The sequence below is a fragment of the Oryza glaberrima genome, chromosome 3, assembly GCF_000147395.1.
Source record: "Oryza glaberrima chromosome 3, OglaRS2, whole genome shotgun sequence".
Classification (NCBI taxonomy): Eukaryota; Viridiplantae; Streptophyta; class Magnoliopsida; order Poales; family Poaceae; genus Oryza; species Oryza glaberrima.
In genome coordinates this window covers 11160782-11178703 of record NC_068328.1, presented here as the reverse complement: position 1 = coordinate 11178703, position 17922 = coordinate 11160782, and the positions used below count along the sequence as shown (strand labels likewise).

Genomic DNA, 17922 nt, shown 5'->3' with positions numbered 1-17922 from the left:
TATACTGAACCTTGTTCCAAGGCAGATTATCTGGAACGCTGTAAAACTGTAATTTCTCATCGAATGACAAAACACTATGCGAAGAAAGTTGTCCTAACCAACGATAACTATATAACAAACGCTGCAAATATCTGATCCTTTCTTCCCTGTGTCCTGATCTCCTCCCTGTGTTCTTCCTTGTCTGACCAACTACAGTCCTAAATGTACAACCGTATACCCTGTAACATTTCAGTTCATGATTGTTTTATCTGCTCTTTCGTTACTTGCACTGTAGGCTGATCAAGCCGTTGGAGGGGAAAAAACTCAGAGCGTGACTTGGTAGTACTACATTCGCAAGGGAAAAGAAACTTAATCACCGTAGCTCTATCTGATGCATGATTGATGATGAACTAATGGCCTCTCTCTTCGTACGAAGGGCACGATATGCAAGATAATCGAAAGAGCATACGGGGTAATCGCAAAAAAACGAAGAGTATATACGGGCATCCACGGCGCTGATCTCGCTCGAACAGTGAGACCACGTTAGCGTTTTGGGGTCGGAGTTTTCATCTCCGACACCCGGCACGCAAAACGTTCGGCTAGTATCCGATATTTCCGCGAGGAAAAAGTATACTTGCTCCCTTAACTATCGTCCGAGTATGATTCATATCCTCCAAACATAAAACCAGATATATCAACTCCTCCAACTATTAAAACCGGTGCAAACAATATCCCTCGGTGATTTTGGCTGACGCGGCGCCTACGTGACGGTCTTGACTAAGTCTTTGTCCTACGTGGCGCTTACGTGGCATTAGAATAAAAAATATGTGGCATCCATTTGTCATTCACACAAAAAAAAATATTGTGGGACCCACATATCATCCTCACTCTCATTCACTTCTTCCTCCCCTTCTCTCTCCCTTATCTCTCTCTCGGGAGCGGCGGCGGTCGAGGAGTGTGGCGGTGGGGAGCGAAGGCGGTGGCGGTGGCGGTGGGGACGATGAGAAAGGGAGCGGTAGCTGCTGTAGGTGTGGGGAGCGGCGGCAGCGGTGGCGGTGGCGGTGGGAAGCGGCGGCGGCGGTCGGGAGGAGGAGGAGAAGGCGGAAGAGAGGGTTTGCGGGGAGGATGCGGTGGAGGAGAGCGGATGAAGAGGAGGAGGATGCGGCCGCTCCTGACTACTGCTGCCGCCGCTTCCCTCTGCCTCGTCCCCACCGCCACCACCGCCGCTCCCAAGAGAGAGATAAGGGAGAGAGCAGGGGAGGAAGAAGGGAAGGAGGGGGAGGTGGGTCCCACAACACTTTTTTTTTGTCTGAATGATATGTAGGACAAAGACCCGGTAAAGAACGCCACGTCAGCCAAAACCACCTCCAAAACCACCAAGAGATATTGCTTGCACCGGTTTTGATAGTTGGAGGAGTCGATATACCCGGTTTTGATAGTCGGGCGATAGTTGAGGGAGAAAATGTATACTTTTTCCTTTCCGCGACGACTAGTAGTTCAACTATTTTATGGGCCATAAAGTAGCCCAACTAGCTGAGCCCAGGACTGACTTACCAGCTTCCTCGTGTAATCCTTCTCCGTCGCCAGCGGCCGACCCTAGCTATCCTTTCCTACGGACTGTGTTTTTTCTTCTTCTCTCTTTTATTTTGGAGAAAACGGACTGTGCTTTTAGATGAACTGAGAATGGATCGATGATCTGGTGTTCTTTGTTACGGTTTGAGCTATGATGGGCCTATTTAGGCCACAAAATACATAACTTATATGGTGGGCATAAATGCAGCATCTTATATAGTTCTATCTCGGCCTATCGAGTCTATCTAAAGTCCCTGATCCCTAATACCAGAAATCTCCACCCCTATACAAACCGTGCAAAAAAGGTCCGGATGTAGTATAGATCTTTAGTTTCGCTGACATAGCATCCTAGTCAGCAAAGAAAAATAAAAAAAATTATGGGACCCACATGTCAATGAGAAGAAAAAATGTGAGGCTCGCGTGTCAGCATCCTTTTCTTTCTGCTCTTTTCTTCCGAAGCTTGGGAGGTAAGGGGAGGCGCCCAACGGGACAAGGGGAGAGAGGAAGAGGCGGGAGAGGGAGGGGGAGGCGGCATCAGGAGCCGTTGCCGCCATTCAGCTGCCGCCCGATGCTAGCCACGAGGTGGAGTTCCAGCAAGCCTAGTGGGAGGAGGAGGCGATTGGCGGGAGAAGGAGGAGACTAGACCACGTCTCTCTTCGTCGTTGTGGCCGTCGTTGCGCTATCGTCGTGTCGCTCTACACGAGCCGCAAGCACAGCAAGGTGTGGAAGCAACAGCAACAGTGGAGTGTTAGATTTAATTGGGTAATTGATCCATTTAAATCAATTAAATCAAATAAATTCCAAGGCTCATTATGCTAGGAATTCATGTGTATTCATTCTTTTATGGGATATCAATGGGATGAAGAGTTTTGAGAATTAATCCATTTGATTAGGGAATTGGTAACTTATATCAATTAGTCCTAATTGATTGTTGGTTGATGGTTGTGTAGTGGAGGATGGTTGATGGCTAGTTGATGACAATTAGTTGCTCTATTCCTCTTCCTATTCCATTGGTAACTTACATCAATTACTCCTAATTGATTGTTGGTTGATGGTGGTGTAGTGGAGGATGGTTCATGGCTAGTTGATGACAATTAGTTGCTCTATTCCTCTTCCTATTCCATGACTCTTACTCTTCATCTTCCATTCCTCTTATAAAATGAGAATGGATTTGATCTCCCGCGAGAATAGTGAGACACACTTTTATCCATTTTCCAACACTGTTGCTGCTACGGTAATCCCATCCCGACAAGTGTGTGCACACGCGTTGGGAGAGTAGGCTTCCGAAACCACGCGCTGCTGCGACGTTTGCACGGACGGGCGGGCGATCAGGTTTTTGGGGAGTGCTAGGCGCGACTACTCACTGTTCATCAACATCTACTTCACCTTCACCAATATGTCGAATACTGGAGACAACGGAAACACTGGATACAAGGAGAAGGAGGCTCCCGTCAACACCAACGGAGGCAATACTGCCTCAAACTCCAGCGGAGGACCATTCTTGGGGTATAACCTTCTTACATTATTTCAATTAGAAGTTTTACTGTTAATGTTCATCGCAATGTCAACATTGTGTTATTATGTGATTGTTGATGCTTATTCTACATTAAGCATGCTCATGTTGATTACATTCACCACTATCATTGGATCAAATCCCATTGTAAATATCATGTTTATTATCTTGTTATTTTGGATTAAAATATGCCGAATTATGACCAAATTTCCAACAATCCAAAAACCTGATAGGTCATTTTCGGTAGTTGGCTTTGCTGCAACACCAAAACCACATGCTTTTGATGGTTCTAATTATAAGAGATGGAAAGCACGTGCACTACTGTGGTTGACAGCGATGCAATGCTTCTATGTTTCACGGGGCAAACGAAGTGAACCGCCTCTCTCTCCTGAGGAGGAGGCTAAGTTCGAGGCTTCGGATTGCCTGTTTCGTGGAGCATTGATCAGTGTACTCGCGGACAATATAGTGGACGTGTACATGCACATGCCTTTAGGGAAGGACATGTGGGATGCACTTGAGGCCAAGTTCGGAGTTTCCGACGCCGGCAGCGAGCTGTATGTCATGGAGCAGTTCTATGACTACAAGATGGTCGATGATCGTTCTGTAGTGGAACAGGCTCATGAGATTCAGATGCTGGCAAAGGTACTTGAGAACAACAATTGTGAGTTGCCAGACAAGTTTGTGGCGGGTGGCATTATTGCCAAATTGCCACCTTCTTGGTCGGACTTTGCTACTTCTCTAAAACACAAGAGGCAAGAGTTCAGTTTTACTGATATCATTGGCTCTTTGGGTGTTGAGGAGAAGGCGAGAGCAAAGGACACCGGAGCAAAAATATCGAGGGAGGTTCTAGCGCCAATTTGGTGCAAAAGAAGAACCCTCACGCATCCCACAACAACAACAACAAGAAAGTCAAGCCTGATGTCAAACCAAAGGCTACAACCAATTTTAAGAAGAAAGGCAAAGGAAAGGCCAAGAGCGACTGCTTTGTGTACGGTAAGCCTGGGCATTGGGCGAAGAATTGTCCTGATCGCAAGGACAAGAAGTCTGCCAACATGGTTATTAGCGAGGGCGGAGGAACATCGGGGTATGGTAATTTTTTACCTACAGTTCTCTCTGTTTTTCATTCACCTGATTGGTGGGTTGATACTGGTGCTAATATTCATGTGTGTGCTGATATTTCCCTGTTTTCTTCTTATCAGGTCGGGAGAGGTTCCTCCTTGTTGATGGGAAATGGGTCGCTTGCGGCTGTTCATGGTGTTGGTACGTCGATCTAAAGTTTACTTCGGGAAAGACCGTGCAGCTGAAGAACGTGTAGCATGTCCCTTCAATAAAGAAGAATCTAGTTAGCGGCTCTCTATTGTGTAGAGATGGTTTTAGACTTGTGTTTGAATCCAATAAATGTGTCGTATCTAAATATGGAACTTTTATTGGAAAAGGTTATGACAGTGGAGGTCTGTTCCGTTTTTCTTTGGATGACATGTGTAATAATAATAATAATAATGTTGTGAACCATATTAGCAAGAATGATGAGTCCAATGTGTGGCATTCACAACTTTGTCATGTGAATTTTGGTTGTATGACGCAGTTGGCTAACATGAGTTTAATTCCAAAATTCACTTTGGTCAAAGGTTCCAAGTGCCATACTTGTGTTCAATCGAAACAACCTCGCAAACCTCACAAGGCATCTGAGGCGAGAAATTTGGCACCACTAGAACTAGTTCATTCCGATCTGTGCGAAATGAACGGTGTGTTGACTAAAGGGGGAAAGAAATATTTCATGACACTGATAGATGATTGCACTAGATATTGCTATGTGTACCTATTGAAAACAAAGGATGAGGCATTGCATTACTTTAAGATCTATAAAGCTGAGGTAGAAAACCAACTTGAAAGGAAAATCAAACGGTTGAGGTCAGATAGGGGTGGAGAGTATTTTTCCAATGAGTTTACGTCCTTTTGCGAAGAGTTTGGAATTATTCATGAGAGGACGCCTCCCTATTCACCCCAATCAAATGGGGTAGCTGAAAGAAAGAACCGCACTCTAACTGAGATGGTGAATGCCATGTTAGACACTGCGGGACTTTCCATGGAATGGTGGGGTGAGGCAATTATGACTGCTTGTCATGTCCTGAATAAAATTCCAGTGAAGCATAAGGAAGTAACACCATTCGAAGAATGGGAAAGGAAGAAATTAAATTTCTCATACCTACGCACATGGGGCTGCTTGGCCAAGGTAAATGTACCTATAGCCAAAAAGCGTAAACTTGGATCAAAGACCGTAGACTGTGTGTTCCTTGGTTATGCTATCCACAGCGTGGGCTATAGGTTCCTAATAGTAAACTCTGGAGTACCCGACATGCGTGTTGGTACAATTACTGAGTCCAGAGATGCCACATTTTTTGAGAATGGATTTCCCATGAAAAATACACCTAGCACGTCTAGTCAAGAACCTGTTTTACCCCACGAGCACTTTGCACTGATAGAACACAATGATCAAACGCCTGAGGAAAATCCTGAGGAGGATAACATTGTAGCAACTCGAAAGAGTAAGAGACAAAGGACTGCAAATTCTTTTGGAGATGACTACATTGTATACCTTGTGGATGACACTCCAAGAATCATAGAAGAGGCATATTCATCTACTGACGCTGACTATTGGAAGGAAGTGGTACACAGTGAGATGGACTCAATTATGTCTAATAGTACTTGGGAAGTCGTTGAGCGTCCATATGGGTGCAAGTCTGTAGGATGCAAATGGGTTTTCAAGAAAAAGCTTAGGCCTGATGGTACAATTGAAAAGTATAAGGCAAGGCTTGTGGCTAAGGGTTATATCCAAAAGAAGGCAAGGATTTTTTTGATACCTACTCACCAGTTGCCCGCTTGACCACGATTCGAGTACTACTTGCTCTGGCAGCCTCTGATGGCCTTCTCGTCCATCAGATGGATGTTAAGACAGCTTTCCTAAACGGAGAGCTGGAAGAGGAGATCTATATGGATCAACCAGACGGATATGTACTAGAAGGTCAGGAGGGAATGGTGTGTAAACTGTTGAAATCCTTATATGGCTTTAAGCAAGCACCTAAGCAATGGCATGAGAAGTTTGACACAACACTTACATCTGCTGGCTTTGTTGTGAACGAAGCTGACAAATGTGTGTACTATCGCTATGGTGGGGGAGAGGGAGTGATCTTGTGTTTATATGTCGATGACATATTGATTTTTGGAACCAGCCTCAATGTGATTGAGGAGGTTAAGGACTTTTTGTCCAAAAGCTTTGAAATGAAGGATTTGGGAGTGGCTAATGTTATTCTTAACATTAAGCTACTGAGAGGAGATGAGGGTGGGATTACACTCGTGCAATCTCACTATGTGGACAAGGTTTTGAGTCGCTTTGGTTATAGTGACTGCAAGCCAGCTCCAACTTCTTATGACTCCAGTGTGCTATTAAGGAAAAACCGAAGAATAGCAAGGAATCAATTGAGATACTCCCAAATCATTGGTTCATTGATGTACTTGGCTAGTGCAACGAGGCCTGACATCTCATTTGCTGTGAGCAAGCTGAGCCGGTTTGTTTCAAATCCGGGAGATGATCATTGGCAAAGCTCTGGAAAGGGTCATACGCTATCTAAAGGGTACAATGAGCTATGGAATTCACTATACTGGTTACCCAAAAGTACTGGAAGGGTATAGTGACTCAAACTGGATATCTGATGCTGATGAGATAAAGGCCACAAGTGGATATGTGTTCACACTTAGAGGTGGCGCTATTTCCTGGAAGTCTTGCAAGCAAACCATCTTAACGAGGTCAACAATGGAAGCAGAACTCACAGCACTAGATACTGCCACAGTTGAGGCCGAGTGGCTTCGTGAACTCCTGATGGATTTGCCGGTTGTTGAAAAACCAGTGCCAGCTATCCTAATGAACTGTGATAATCAAACAGTGATTATTAAGGTGAACAGTTCGAAAGACAACATGAAGTCATCTAGGCATGTAAAGAGAAGACTGAAATCTGTCAGAAAGCAGAAAAACTCCGGAGTGATAGCACTGGATTATGTCCAGACAGCTAAAAATCTGGCAGATCAGTTTACCAAGGGGCTACCACGTAATGTGATAGACAGTGCATCGAGGGAAATGGGCTTGAGACCCACTTAGAGTTGCACAATAGTGGAAACCTGTCCATTGTGATCGGAGATCCCGTGAATTTGGATGGCGAAACAAACTCACTACTAGAATCCTAAGATTTGCCAAGCGTCCAAACAAAAAATCCTACAGACCGTCAGGAAGATTTAGGTGGCCGACCGTTTGAAATTTTAATGAGGGTTGTTATGAGAACATTCGGCTATTTAGCATGTGGCCGACGGGATATATCAGTGAGTGAGAGTTATAAGATACCACTCGGAAATGGTTTTAAGTGGCCGACGGGGTATATTAGTAACCGAGAGGTTTAATTTAACTATCGGAAATTATCATTAGTGGCCGACGGGGTATATTAATAACCGAGTGGTTTAATTCAACTCTCGGAAATTATTATTAGTGGCCGACAGGGTATATTAGTAACCGAGGGGTTTAATTTAACTCTCGGAAATGATTATTAGTGGCCGACGGGGTATATTAGTAACCGAGGGGTTTAATTTAACTCTCGGAAATGATTATTAGTGGCCGACAGGGTATATTAGTAACCGAGGGGTTTAATATAACTCTCGGAAATTATTATTAGTGACTGACGGGGTATATTAGTAACCGATGGGTTTAATATACCTCTCGGAAATGGTTATAAGTTCCGAAGGTACAGGAAAAAATTACCGAGAGGACATAACTTTACCGATGGTTCACAATGGTACCTTTGGCAATAATATGTGACAAAGAGAACTATATTTGCATTAAAAAATGTAATATAATATGTACTGTAGGCTATAACTGAAAAAAACAAACGTCCTTATATATAGTAACTTTGTTTTTTTAAAATCTTTATTTTAGATCAAATTGAAGTATATACATGTGGGCACAATAAATTAATAGACTCTCTAGTCTTTACCATATTAACCACATAGTTGTTATCTTCAATTTGATTGGTTTCATATGTAAGACATCTTGTGCTTAGCATCAAAGATAGTATATATGCTTATCCATTTTATTCTCATATATCCTCTTCGTACGAGTTATTCTCATAGCCAATTTTCTCCTTTTCCATTTCATTAACTCGGCCTCCTGCCCACTGTATGTACCCGCTTCATGGCACCTTTGTAGTTACGTCCCAATCTCATAAATTATTATCTCATTTCTTTACAAATGCAATGGTATACGATTATTTTTCACATGATACAACCATGTATGCTCATGTATGTTTGCATTAAAAGAATTTATAACTTTGACCAGATAAGTTTATGAAATGGCATGCATTTACGTCAAACTAAAGAGAACATTATTCAATAGTATTAAAATTGTGCAAAAAAAAAAATCATGAGCATAAAAATGTGGCCATATTTTATTAATATTATCTATTTTGTAAGCATGATGTAATACAATCCGAAATTTTAAAAAATATATATTTCAGTTCTTGGGTTTGAACTCAAGACCTCCAACACATAAATATGATGATTCCAAACCAGCTGAGCTACGCCTTGCACACTGAACAAAGAGGCACCAAAATATTAAAGTACGTGTTAGCGACCTAAAAATTTCCAATTCGCAGAGTGTGGCCGACGGTTTCCTTATTCGCGCCCACTTCCGATCTCCTAAAATAATACGCGCGCAAATTCGCCGCCCACGCGATAAGTAATATATAACTCTTGCGTCTTTTCTCCTTCGAAATAGTTGGTAGCAAAACTGATTCATTAGATTGAATCTGTGAATTCCCTTCTCTCCGTACGTCATCGCCGGTCCCTCCTCTCCCTACCGGCAGAATTTGCTTCGCCGGGCACACGCGAGGGCACCACTCCACGTCAAGGTATGGTCATCCCTCCCTCCTGCTCTCCCTCCCTCAAAGTTTTCTTCCTGCAATGGCCTTATTCTCTCCATTATTCTGATTTTCGATTTTTGTTGAGTGCAATTTTCTAGCAATGATCTGTAGTGGATGAACAACTATGTGCTAAATTCAGATAATTATCAAAGATCTGTAGTGGATGTTGCGCTGTGGCCTCTACTATTCGCCTAGGTGGCCTAGTGCTGGCTCTGTCATAAAAATTCTGAAAATACTCCTCTTCTCAAATCTCCAAATCCACTTCTCCCTTTTATCTGGGATGTAGCGAACCTGCCCTTCACTTCACAGTATTCCCATATTACATGCACACCTGTTGGCACCGTAGAATTCTTCAAGACATGTACTATTGTCCTTTAGTTTACTTCCCCTGCAGATTGTCCATTTTTTTTAGGAATCTATATACTGTCATTCTTCTCTGCACAATCATGCCCTTGTCTGTTGAATGTAGAAAACTCCCATATATACTCATTTTTAACTTCCGCAATATAGTATATAAAATTTTGAATGATACACTCAGGCAACCTGCTAATGGAGGAAGACCGTGGTTGGATGTACTCTGAAAAAAAGGGCAGGTCCATTAGTACAGCTTGGAGGCAGGGGTTAGAAAAATTTCTAGACCATGCTTTTTCATTGCCTGAAGTTACTGTTGATGGGAAATCTTATTGTCCATGTAGTAAGTGTGTTTGCTGCCACAAACGCACAAGAGAGGAAATGACACTCCATCTATGCCGTTATGGCTTCCAATTAGGATATGAAAGGTGGACTAGTCATGGTGAGCCAGAAATACTTGAGGAAGATGAAGCAGAACAACATATAGGTCCGGTAGATCAAATGAATGAAATGTTAACTGATGCAATTGTTGCACATGATGTTAATCCGAGTGAGGAACCAACACCTACAGCTGCAGAACTATACAGATTGCTAGAGGAAGTAGACACACCAGTGCATGAGAATACAAGACAAACACGTTTGTCAATTGTGGCACGTCTAATGAGTATCAAAACACAAAATAACATGTCAGAAGCCTGCTATAATGAAATAATGAATCTACTACATGATAGTTTAGGAGATGAGGCTAGAAATAAACTCCCCAAAAATTACCATAGGTCTAAAAAGCTTGTGCACAGTCTTGGCATGCCATACAAGAAGATTCATGCATGTACAAACAATTGCATGCTTTTCTATAAGGAAAACGAGCATAAAGAAAACTGCACTGTTTGTGGTGAGGCTCGGTATGAAGAGTCGGCTAGAGGAAATAGATCAAAGCGAGTCCCACGGAAAGTTTTGCGATATCTCCCCATCACTCCAAGGTTGCAGCGATTGTACATGTCTGAGACCATGGCAAAGCATATGAGATATCATGCAAGGCCTCGTGAGGAAAGCAATGTTATGGGTCACCCTTCGGATGGGGAAGCTTGGAAGGAATTCGATAAGGAGTTTCCTGATTTTTCTCAGGAGGTACGGAATGTGCGGCTTTGTCTAGCAACAGATGGTTTTACACCATTTAGTATAGCTTCAACTCCATACTCTTGTTGGCCAGTCTTTGTTGCTCCATATAATCTACCACCTGAAATGTGCACTAAAGATAATAATATTCTTCTTTCACTTGTTATTCCTGGCCCAGAGCACCCAGGGAAAAACTTAAATGTTTTCATGGAGCCTCTAGTTGATGAGCTTCTTGATCTATGGATGAATGGAGCTGTCACATATGATCGTTTTTTGAAGCAAAACTTCAATATGAAGGCTGCAGTAGTGTGGACTATTCATGACTTTCCTGCTTATGGCTTAGTATCTTGTTGGAGCACCCACGGAAAACTTGCTTGTCCTATATGTGGGGGTGGTACGAAGGCCTTTCAGTTGAAGCATGGGCATAAAGCTTGTTGGTTTGATTGCCATAGGAGGTTCCTCCCTAGTAATCATGAATTTCGTAGGAGCTTAAAATGTTTTCGAAAGAAAACAAAAGTGTTAGATCTTCCCCCAGAGCGCTTAACTGGTGATGAGATATACAAGCAGCTCATGAGCCTTGTTCCTGATAGAACCGGTAAGCATACCTTTGAAGGGTTTGGGGAGACACACAATTGGACAGGTATAAGTGGTTTATGGAAATTACCATACTTCAAGAAATTGATGCTTCGTCATAACATTGATGTCATGCATAATGAGAAAAATGTTGCAGAGGCAGTGTTGAGCACTTGCCTAGATATTCAAGATAAAACTAAGGATAATGTGAAAGCACGACTTGACATGGCTGATATTTGTGATCGACCAACTCTAAACATGACTAAAAGCACCAATGGTAGGTGGCAAAAGCCTAGGGCAAAATATTGTGTTACAAAGGAGGATAAATTGACCATTATGAAGTGGTTTAAGGACTTGAAATTTCCTGATCGGTTTGCAGCTAACTTAAAGAAAGCTGTGAACTTGTCTCAGTGCAAATTTATTGGGTTGAAAAGCCATGATTTTCACATATTTATAGAACGTCTGCTACCAGTTGCATTGAGGGGGTTCATTCCAGAGAAAGAATGGAAGGATTTGTCTGAACTAAGTTTTTTTTATAGACAGTTGTGCGCCAAAGAAATTGATAAAGAACAAATGCATAGACTTGAAAAGGAAATTGTAGTTCTGTTATGCAAGCTTGAGAAAATGTTTCCACCGGGTTTCTTTAATTCAATGCAACATTTGATTCTACATCTTCCTTATGAGGCAAGGGTTGGCGGTCCTGTACAATTTCGTTGGATGTACCCCTTTGAAAGGTATTGTAGCTTTAACTAGCTTAGATACTATTTGTCTTGTCAATTAAATTGAAAATTTTCTAATATATTTATAGGTGTATGCGCAAACTTCGTCTTAAAGTTCGTAACAAGGCAAGAGTAGAGGGCTCAATCGTGGAGGCATATATTGTAGAAGAGACAACAAATTTTATGTCTATTTATTTTAACAAAGACATTAGAACAACCTGGAACAAGCCTAATAGATACAACAATGGTGGTACAGTGGTGCAAAATGATGGTTGCACCTTAGATGTGTTCCAGGAACAGGGCATGCTTCATGGTAGAGGTGTGCCTCGAGACCTTAGTCCACAAGAGTTGAATGCTGCGATGTTATATGTCCTGACTAATTGCTCTATGGTCGACAAATTTCAAGAGTATGTGATGAAAATTTCATTATATTTAGTTTGTTACAAACAAAATTTCTAATCATATCTTATTTGTAGAAAGTTTTCTGAAGAGAAGCATGCAATGCATAATAATCTTTCAGTCGAGGGGCTTGATCAATTGATGAGAGAGGAATTTGTTGACTGGTTTAAGAATGCTGTAAAAACTCTATATATATCCTTATATTTTCTTACCTATAATGTTCAAAATATATATTTTTAATTTCTAAATTATTTACTTATTGTAGTGTCGAAATGATCCAAGTGCAGATGATGATTTGTGGAATTTAGCTATTGGATGCAAGCCTAGGGTCTTGTCATACAATTCTTATGATATTAATGGCTATCGTTTTAGGTCCGAGAAATATGAAAAATCTCATAGAAGGTTGACCACAGTAAACTCAGGGGTTTGTTTGTCCTCGTTCACCTCTGATGACCAGCAACTTGACTACTATGGTGTCATCGAAGACATTATAAAACTAAGATTTGATGCTGGCCGGAAGATTGAAATAGTGCTGCTCCAATGCCGTTGGTTTGACCCCATTCGGGGCAAACGATCCACACCAACTTTGGGAATGGTAGAAATAAAGTCTACCTCAAAATTAACAAACTTTGAACCATTTGCTATGGCTCATTAAGCAACACAAGTATATTATCTGCAATATCCTTCCCGAAGGCGAGACTTGCGTGATTGGTGGGTTGTATACAAGATGCAACCAATTAGAAGCTTGGTCATCCCAAGTGAAGATGTCTGTTACCAAGAAGAGGATTTGCAGGGAAATTTAGTCGTAGATTCAGGGAACTTATTTGATGAGATTATAATGTCAACCAATGATTCTGAATATGTGGTTGATCCTGATGAAATTGAAATTCTACAAAAGCAAGGCAATGAGGAACCTTCAGATAACATTGGTAGTGATGAGATCCATGAAGAATCAGATGAAAGTGGTGGGGAGGAGGGTTCTGAAGAACAAGTTGATGATGGCGATGACGAGGACGAGAACAATGATGACGAGGAGAATGGAAATGATTCAGAATATGATGATGATGATTATTGAGTTTATTTTTTTCATAGCTTTATTAATTTGGTGCAAATTTATTTGAGTTATCCTGATAATTTATTTTAATAATATATGGTATTATATAATCAATACTTTGGTGCAAATTTATCCTAAGTGTCATGCTAATTTCCTGTAGTACTATGTTCTATTATATAATCAGCTATTTAATTTGTTTTCACTCTAGAAGGCCAGTACCATGTTTCTTTATTTTCATTATTTTTCTGTGCAGTGCTTCACTGTGATACAACTATACTAATTACCATCTCACACTTGTAGGATGAGCGGGCGCTTAAGACATAGACCTCAACCTCAAAGTGAGGGATCATCAAGGCAAACAGGATCAGCTTCCAGTGCTCAAGCAGGAAATGGAGGGTCTTCGCCAACCAATGTCGAAGACGATGAGTCCAACACCCGTGCAAGGACTGGGTGTGGTGATAGACTGGAGGAGGCTGATCGTCCTAGAATAGTCCCAGCTGGAGAGTAAGTTTTACATAAATTTCATTTCAACTTCTTCAAGTGCATGCTTAACAAAAATCTTTATTACAAAACAGAGCTAATATATATGGATGAACGAATTTGTGGATATACTAATATTTTACTTTCTGTTTGTAGCGCTTTTGAAGTGTATCCTTATATCTCATCTCGTAGACCATCAACAGTGCAAGGTGCACTATTGCGTAAGTTCTATCCTGGTGCTTTTGGTCTCGTAGAATGCAGGACACCTGCACTTACTTGGAGGGACTACAAGAGGTCTACAAATGAAAGAATAATGTCACCAGCTGACCGAGTTCTTAAAGAATTTTGGGTAAGTTTTTCTCATATTTGTGATAGTCTCAACAGCGTGGAAAAATAATATTATTCTTGCTTGATTTGGCAGTATCGTTTTAAATGTGATCCCACTGACAAAGTGGAAGCTGATAAAGTCTTGGAGCAAAATTTCAAGAAGAAAGTGCCACAGGTGCTGTTCGAAGAGAAGAAAAGAGCTACCAACAAGTTATATAAAAAAGGCAAAGTACCAGCAGAGGATGTTGATGAGGATGGTAACCATTGGCCTACTGTGCAAGCTTTGGTTTCTGCTAAACCAAAGGATTTTTCAGTTACTGAAGAGGGTTGGCGTTTACTTTGTGAGCACTGGAGTACACCTGAATTTAGGAAGAAATCTTTAAATGGGAAGAGAAATAGGTTAGCTGGAGGTGATACTGTATACCAATGCGGCGGGTCGCGGGGCTTGGTCGCTACAAAGCAGTACCTGGTACTTGTTAATTTGTAGCAATCCATAGAGCTTGTTCCTATATAAAATCGATGCATATACTAATTTATTTGTAATGCAGCAACATACAAAAGGTGGGCAGCAAGGACTTGCTGCTGCTTGGCAGCACACACACAGGATGCAACAAGGAAAAAATGAGCAGCTATGCAACCAGAGGGCAAAAGAAGCTTGGGTAAGCTCTGTAATTTTACTTTTTAAAGACTGCTGCTTAATTATGAGAACCAAAACCTCAGTAATGTTGAACCTCTCATGATCAATTACTAGCTTAAGTTTGGACTTAGACGTAGATGCTACTTGCCTCCTATTTTTCGAAATTTTCATCAGGAACTCCTCCATGTGTGCCAATTTAGAAACCCTCCAAAACACATGGTGTGATCTGAATGATCTTTTAAGATGAATTGATGGTTTCTAGATCGTCAGCTCGCATGAAAAAAGAAGTTTATAATGAATTTACATAATGTTCGATTGAGAAACATATAAACTGCAAGTCAAATAAGCAATTAGAAATAGTTATGTAGTCTGATTCCTGAAAGTTGACAACTCCAATTTCTTACTAGTTAGTTAAGTATAGAGGCCTGATCAGCCTTGTGACACTAAATACATGTGTTTTCTGCTATTAAGACCACATAGAAAAACATTTGACGTATATATGTACAATATTTGCAATTTTAAGAATTATGGATCACTGATTAATGCATGGTTTCTAATTTTGACAAAGGGATGTCTTTCAAGAGGAATGGAAAGAGAATATGGACCAAACTGGCAAGTTGAGAAGCCTGACTTAGATGCCAATGTTATTTACAATAGTACAGGTCGAATGCCACATGGTAGGCTAGCCATTGCTAATGAGGCAATTAGCAATAAAGATAAGGATGCAATTAAGTCAAGGAAGAGGGCTGTGACACCGCCACCATCACGTGTCTCTGCAAGAGAAATTTATCAACAAAAGAAGATTAAATGTTTGGAAAGAGATAATGCTTCTTACCGTGGCTTGGAGTGTGTTGTGCGGGTATGATTTGTTCTTTATAAATTGGATACAAAAACAAGCATTTACTTAATTTTTATTAGAATCATGGCCTTGATTTTGTAACTTTGCAGGCATTGGCTGCTAAAGGTGGACTTGACTATGAAACCCTTGTGAGACAATATGCTCCTGAGTTGGTTAGTTCACTCTCTCGATAATATGTAATAGTTTTTCATTCCTGTTTTAGTAACTAACTATATTTAAATAATGCCATGATATCGATAGTATACATGAGAGCAACTAAAAGTGGTTTACTCATCTTGACTTCTGTTTCAAATGATGTTAGTGTCTTGTGTTTCTAAACACTCGTAGCATAATATATAGATGTTGCTTCAAAATTGTAGGCTTCCTCAACTAAAGATGTTGGGTCTGCTCCAGATCATCATGAGGCTGAATATCAACATGACCAGGTAGAAAATAAGTTTCTTTCAAAATATTCTTGTGATAGCGAATAAAAATTTGCTCTAGTGCAATACCTAACATTATCTAAATAAAGTGCAGTACCTAATGTTTAAGATACAATCATATATGCAGAGTGATGTTGATCAAGAGGGAGGAAATGATATTGGTGAAGATGAGGGCAATGATTTTGATCTTGAGGAAGGAAATGAGATTCTTGATTATGAGGACAATGATTTTGATCTTGGGGAAGGAAATGAGATTCCTGAAGGAGAGGGCAATGGTGATGACACTGATGGGGATTATGGAATGTCTGAAAGCGACCATGAAGATATTGATTTATGGATTATCTAAAAGCGAACATGGAGACCATGAATTTTATGAAGCTTACTTTTTCTTATGTAGAAGATGGACCACCCTTGCAGTTTAGAGAATTTTCTCTTAGTCTATCTTATTTTAAATGTTACAGACTTGTTTCAATTAAAGTCTTTCATGCAAGACATGTCAGGAATTACTTAGTTTTGCTATGGTGATGGATGATAAATATTTTTGAACAATTTGGTTATATATCTATGGTTGAACTTCCCGTGGATCTGTTTATGGATTAATTAAGCTGAAATTTGTTTTGATGTGACTATGCGCAGTAAGTTACTTTTATAAGATTAATTAAAAATGGGTACAATTTAAATTTGCATTTTTTTAGAAAATATCAAATCACCGAGGGTTTGATTTTCTTTTTCAAGTAACTTAAATAACCTCTCGGCAATACTATTTCCGAGGGTAACGAATGGATGACGGTATATAAAAACCTATGGCAAATACTATTTCCGAAGGCGTGTAGAACCATCGGTTACTAAATTGTCGAGGGTAATCACAATTTGACGGGAAAATAAACCTCTCGGTGAGAATAAGGCCGACGGTATATTATACTGTCACTCAATGAATAACCGACGGTATACGCTCGGGAAATGTGGTCGGCAAGAAAGAACCATGCGTGGTCTCTGAAAAAAGGACCGACCGTAAACCCTCGGGACGAAACCCTCGGGTACATAGTTACCGAGGGTATCCTCAGCAATATGATCAATTACCGACCACATGTGGCTGAGGGGAAGTTGCCGACAGTTCACACTCAGTAATATGTATGGCCGACAGTTTTAATAGGTGGCCGACGGTTTAAACACCCTTGGTAAAAGTTAGGAATCTTGTAGTGACTATTGTGTAACCGAGAGAAGAGACCCTTAAATGGGCTCATTTTCATGATGTACTTCTCTCCTATACTGTATGGTAGGATGGCTTATGCCTCAATGTGTTCCGAGTGACTTTCATTAAGCAGAGATGTTGACCTGCAGAACATCTTAGAAGGAACACACCTATATGAGTTCGACTGCTAGTCATAGTCTATGAGATTTGGGTGATCTCTAGATACTCATGAAAGGCCTGGAGTATGACTTATAAGCTCCAACCCGAGGGAATACTAATGGTTGCCTAGTATCAGTTATGGAATTGAGTGAAACCTAACTGCACAAGACTGACAATTCAAGGCATAGTCCATTGTTCAGTTGTGGTCAGATGTAGCTCCTTTTCTAGGTGAAAGTTCAACTTAACAGTCTTCACCGAAACACTGGTATATAAAAGCTGCTATGGAATAGAGAGCATTCTCATGAGCCTTGAAATTTGGTGGGGATTGTTAGATTTAATTGGGTAATTGATCCATTTAAATCAATTAAATCAAATAAATTCCAAGGCTCATTATGCTAGGAATTCATGTGTATTCATTCTTTTATGGGATATCAATGGGATGAAGAGTTTTGAGAATTAATCCATTTGATTAGGGAATTGGTAACTTATATCAATTAGTCCTAATTGATTGTTGGTTGATGGTTGTGTAGTGGAGGATGGTTGATGGCTAGTTGATGACAATTAGTTGCTCTATTCCTCTTCCTATTCCATTGGTAACTTACATCAATTA

The 17922-nt window shown here is 40.7% G+C and overlaps 1 protein-coding gene across 1 annotated transcript; it reads left to right on the top strand.

The window, feature by feature from the left end:
* The first annotated feature begins 15347 nt into the window (after positions 1-15347).
* LOC127765336 (histone transcription regulator 3 homolog) lies at positions 15348-16311 on the top strand. The gene is made up of 4 exons (XM_052290204.1): positions 15348-15539; positions 15629-15691; positions 15899-15964; positions 16089-16311. The coding sequence occupies exons 1-4, from the start codon at positions 15348-15350 to the stop codon at positions 16305-16307; spliced, it is 540 nt and encodes a 179-aa protein (XP_052146164.1). The 3' UTR covers positions 16308-16311.
* Positions 16312-17922: the final 1611 nt, after the last annotated feature.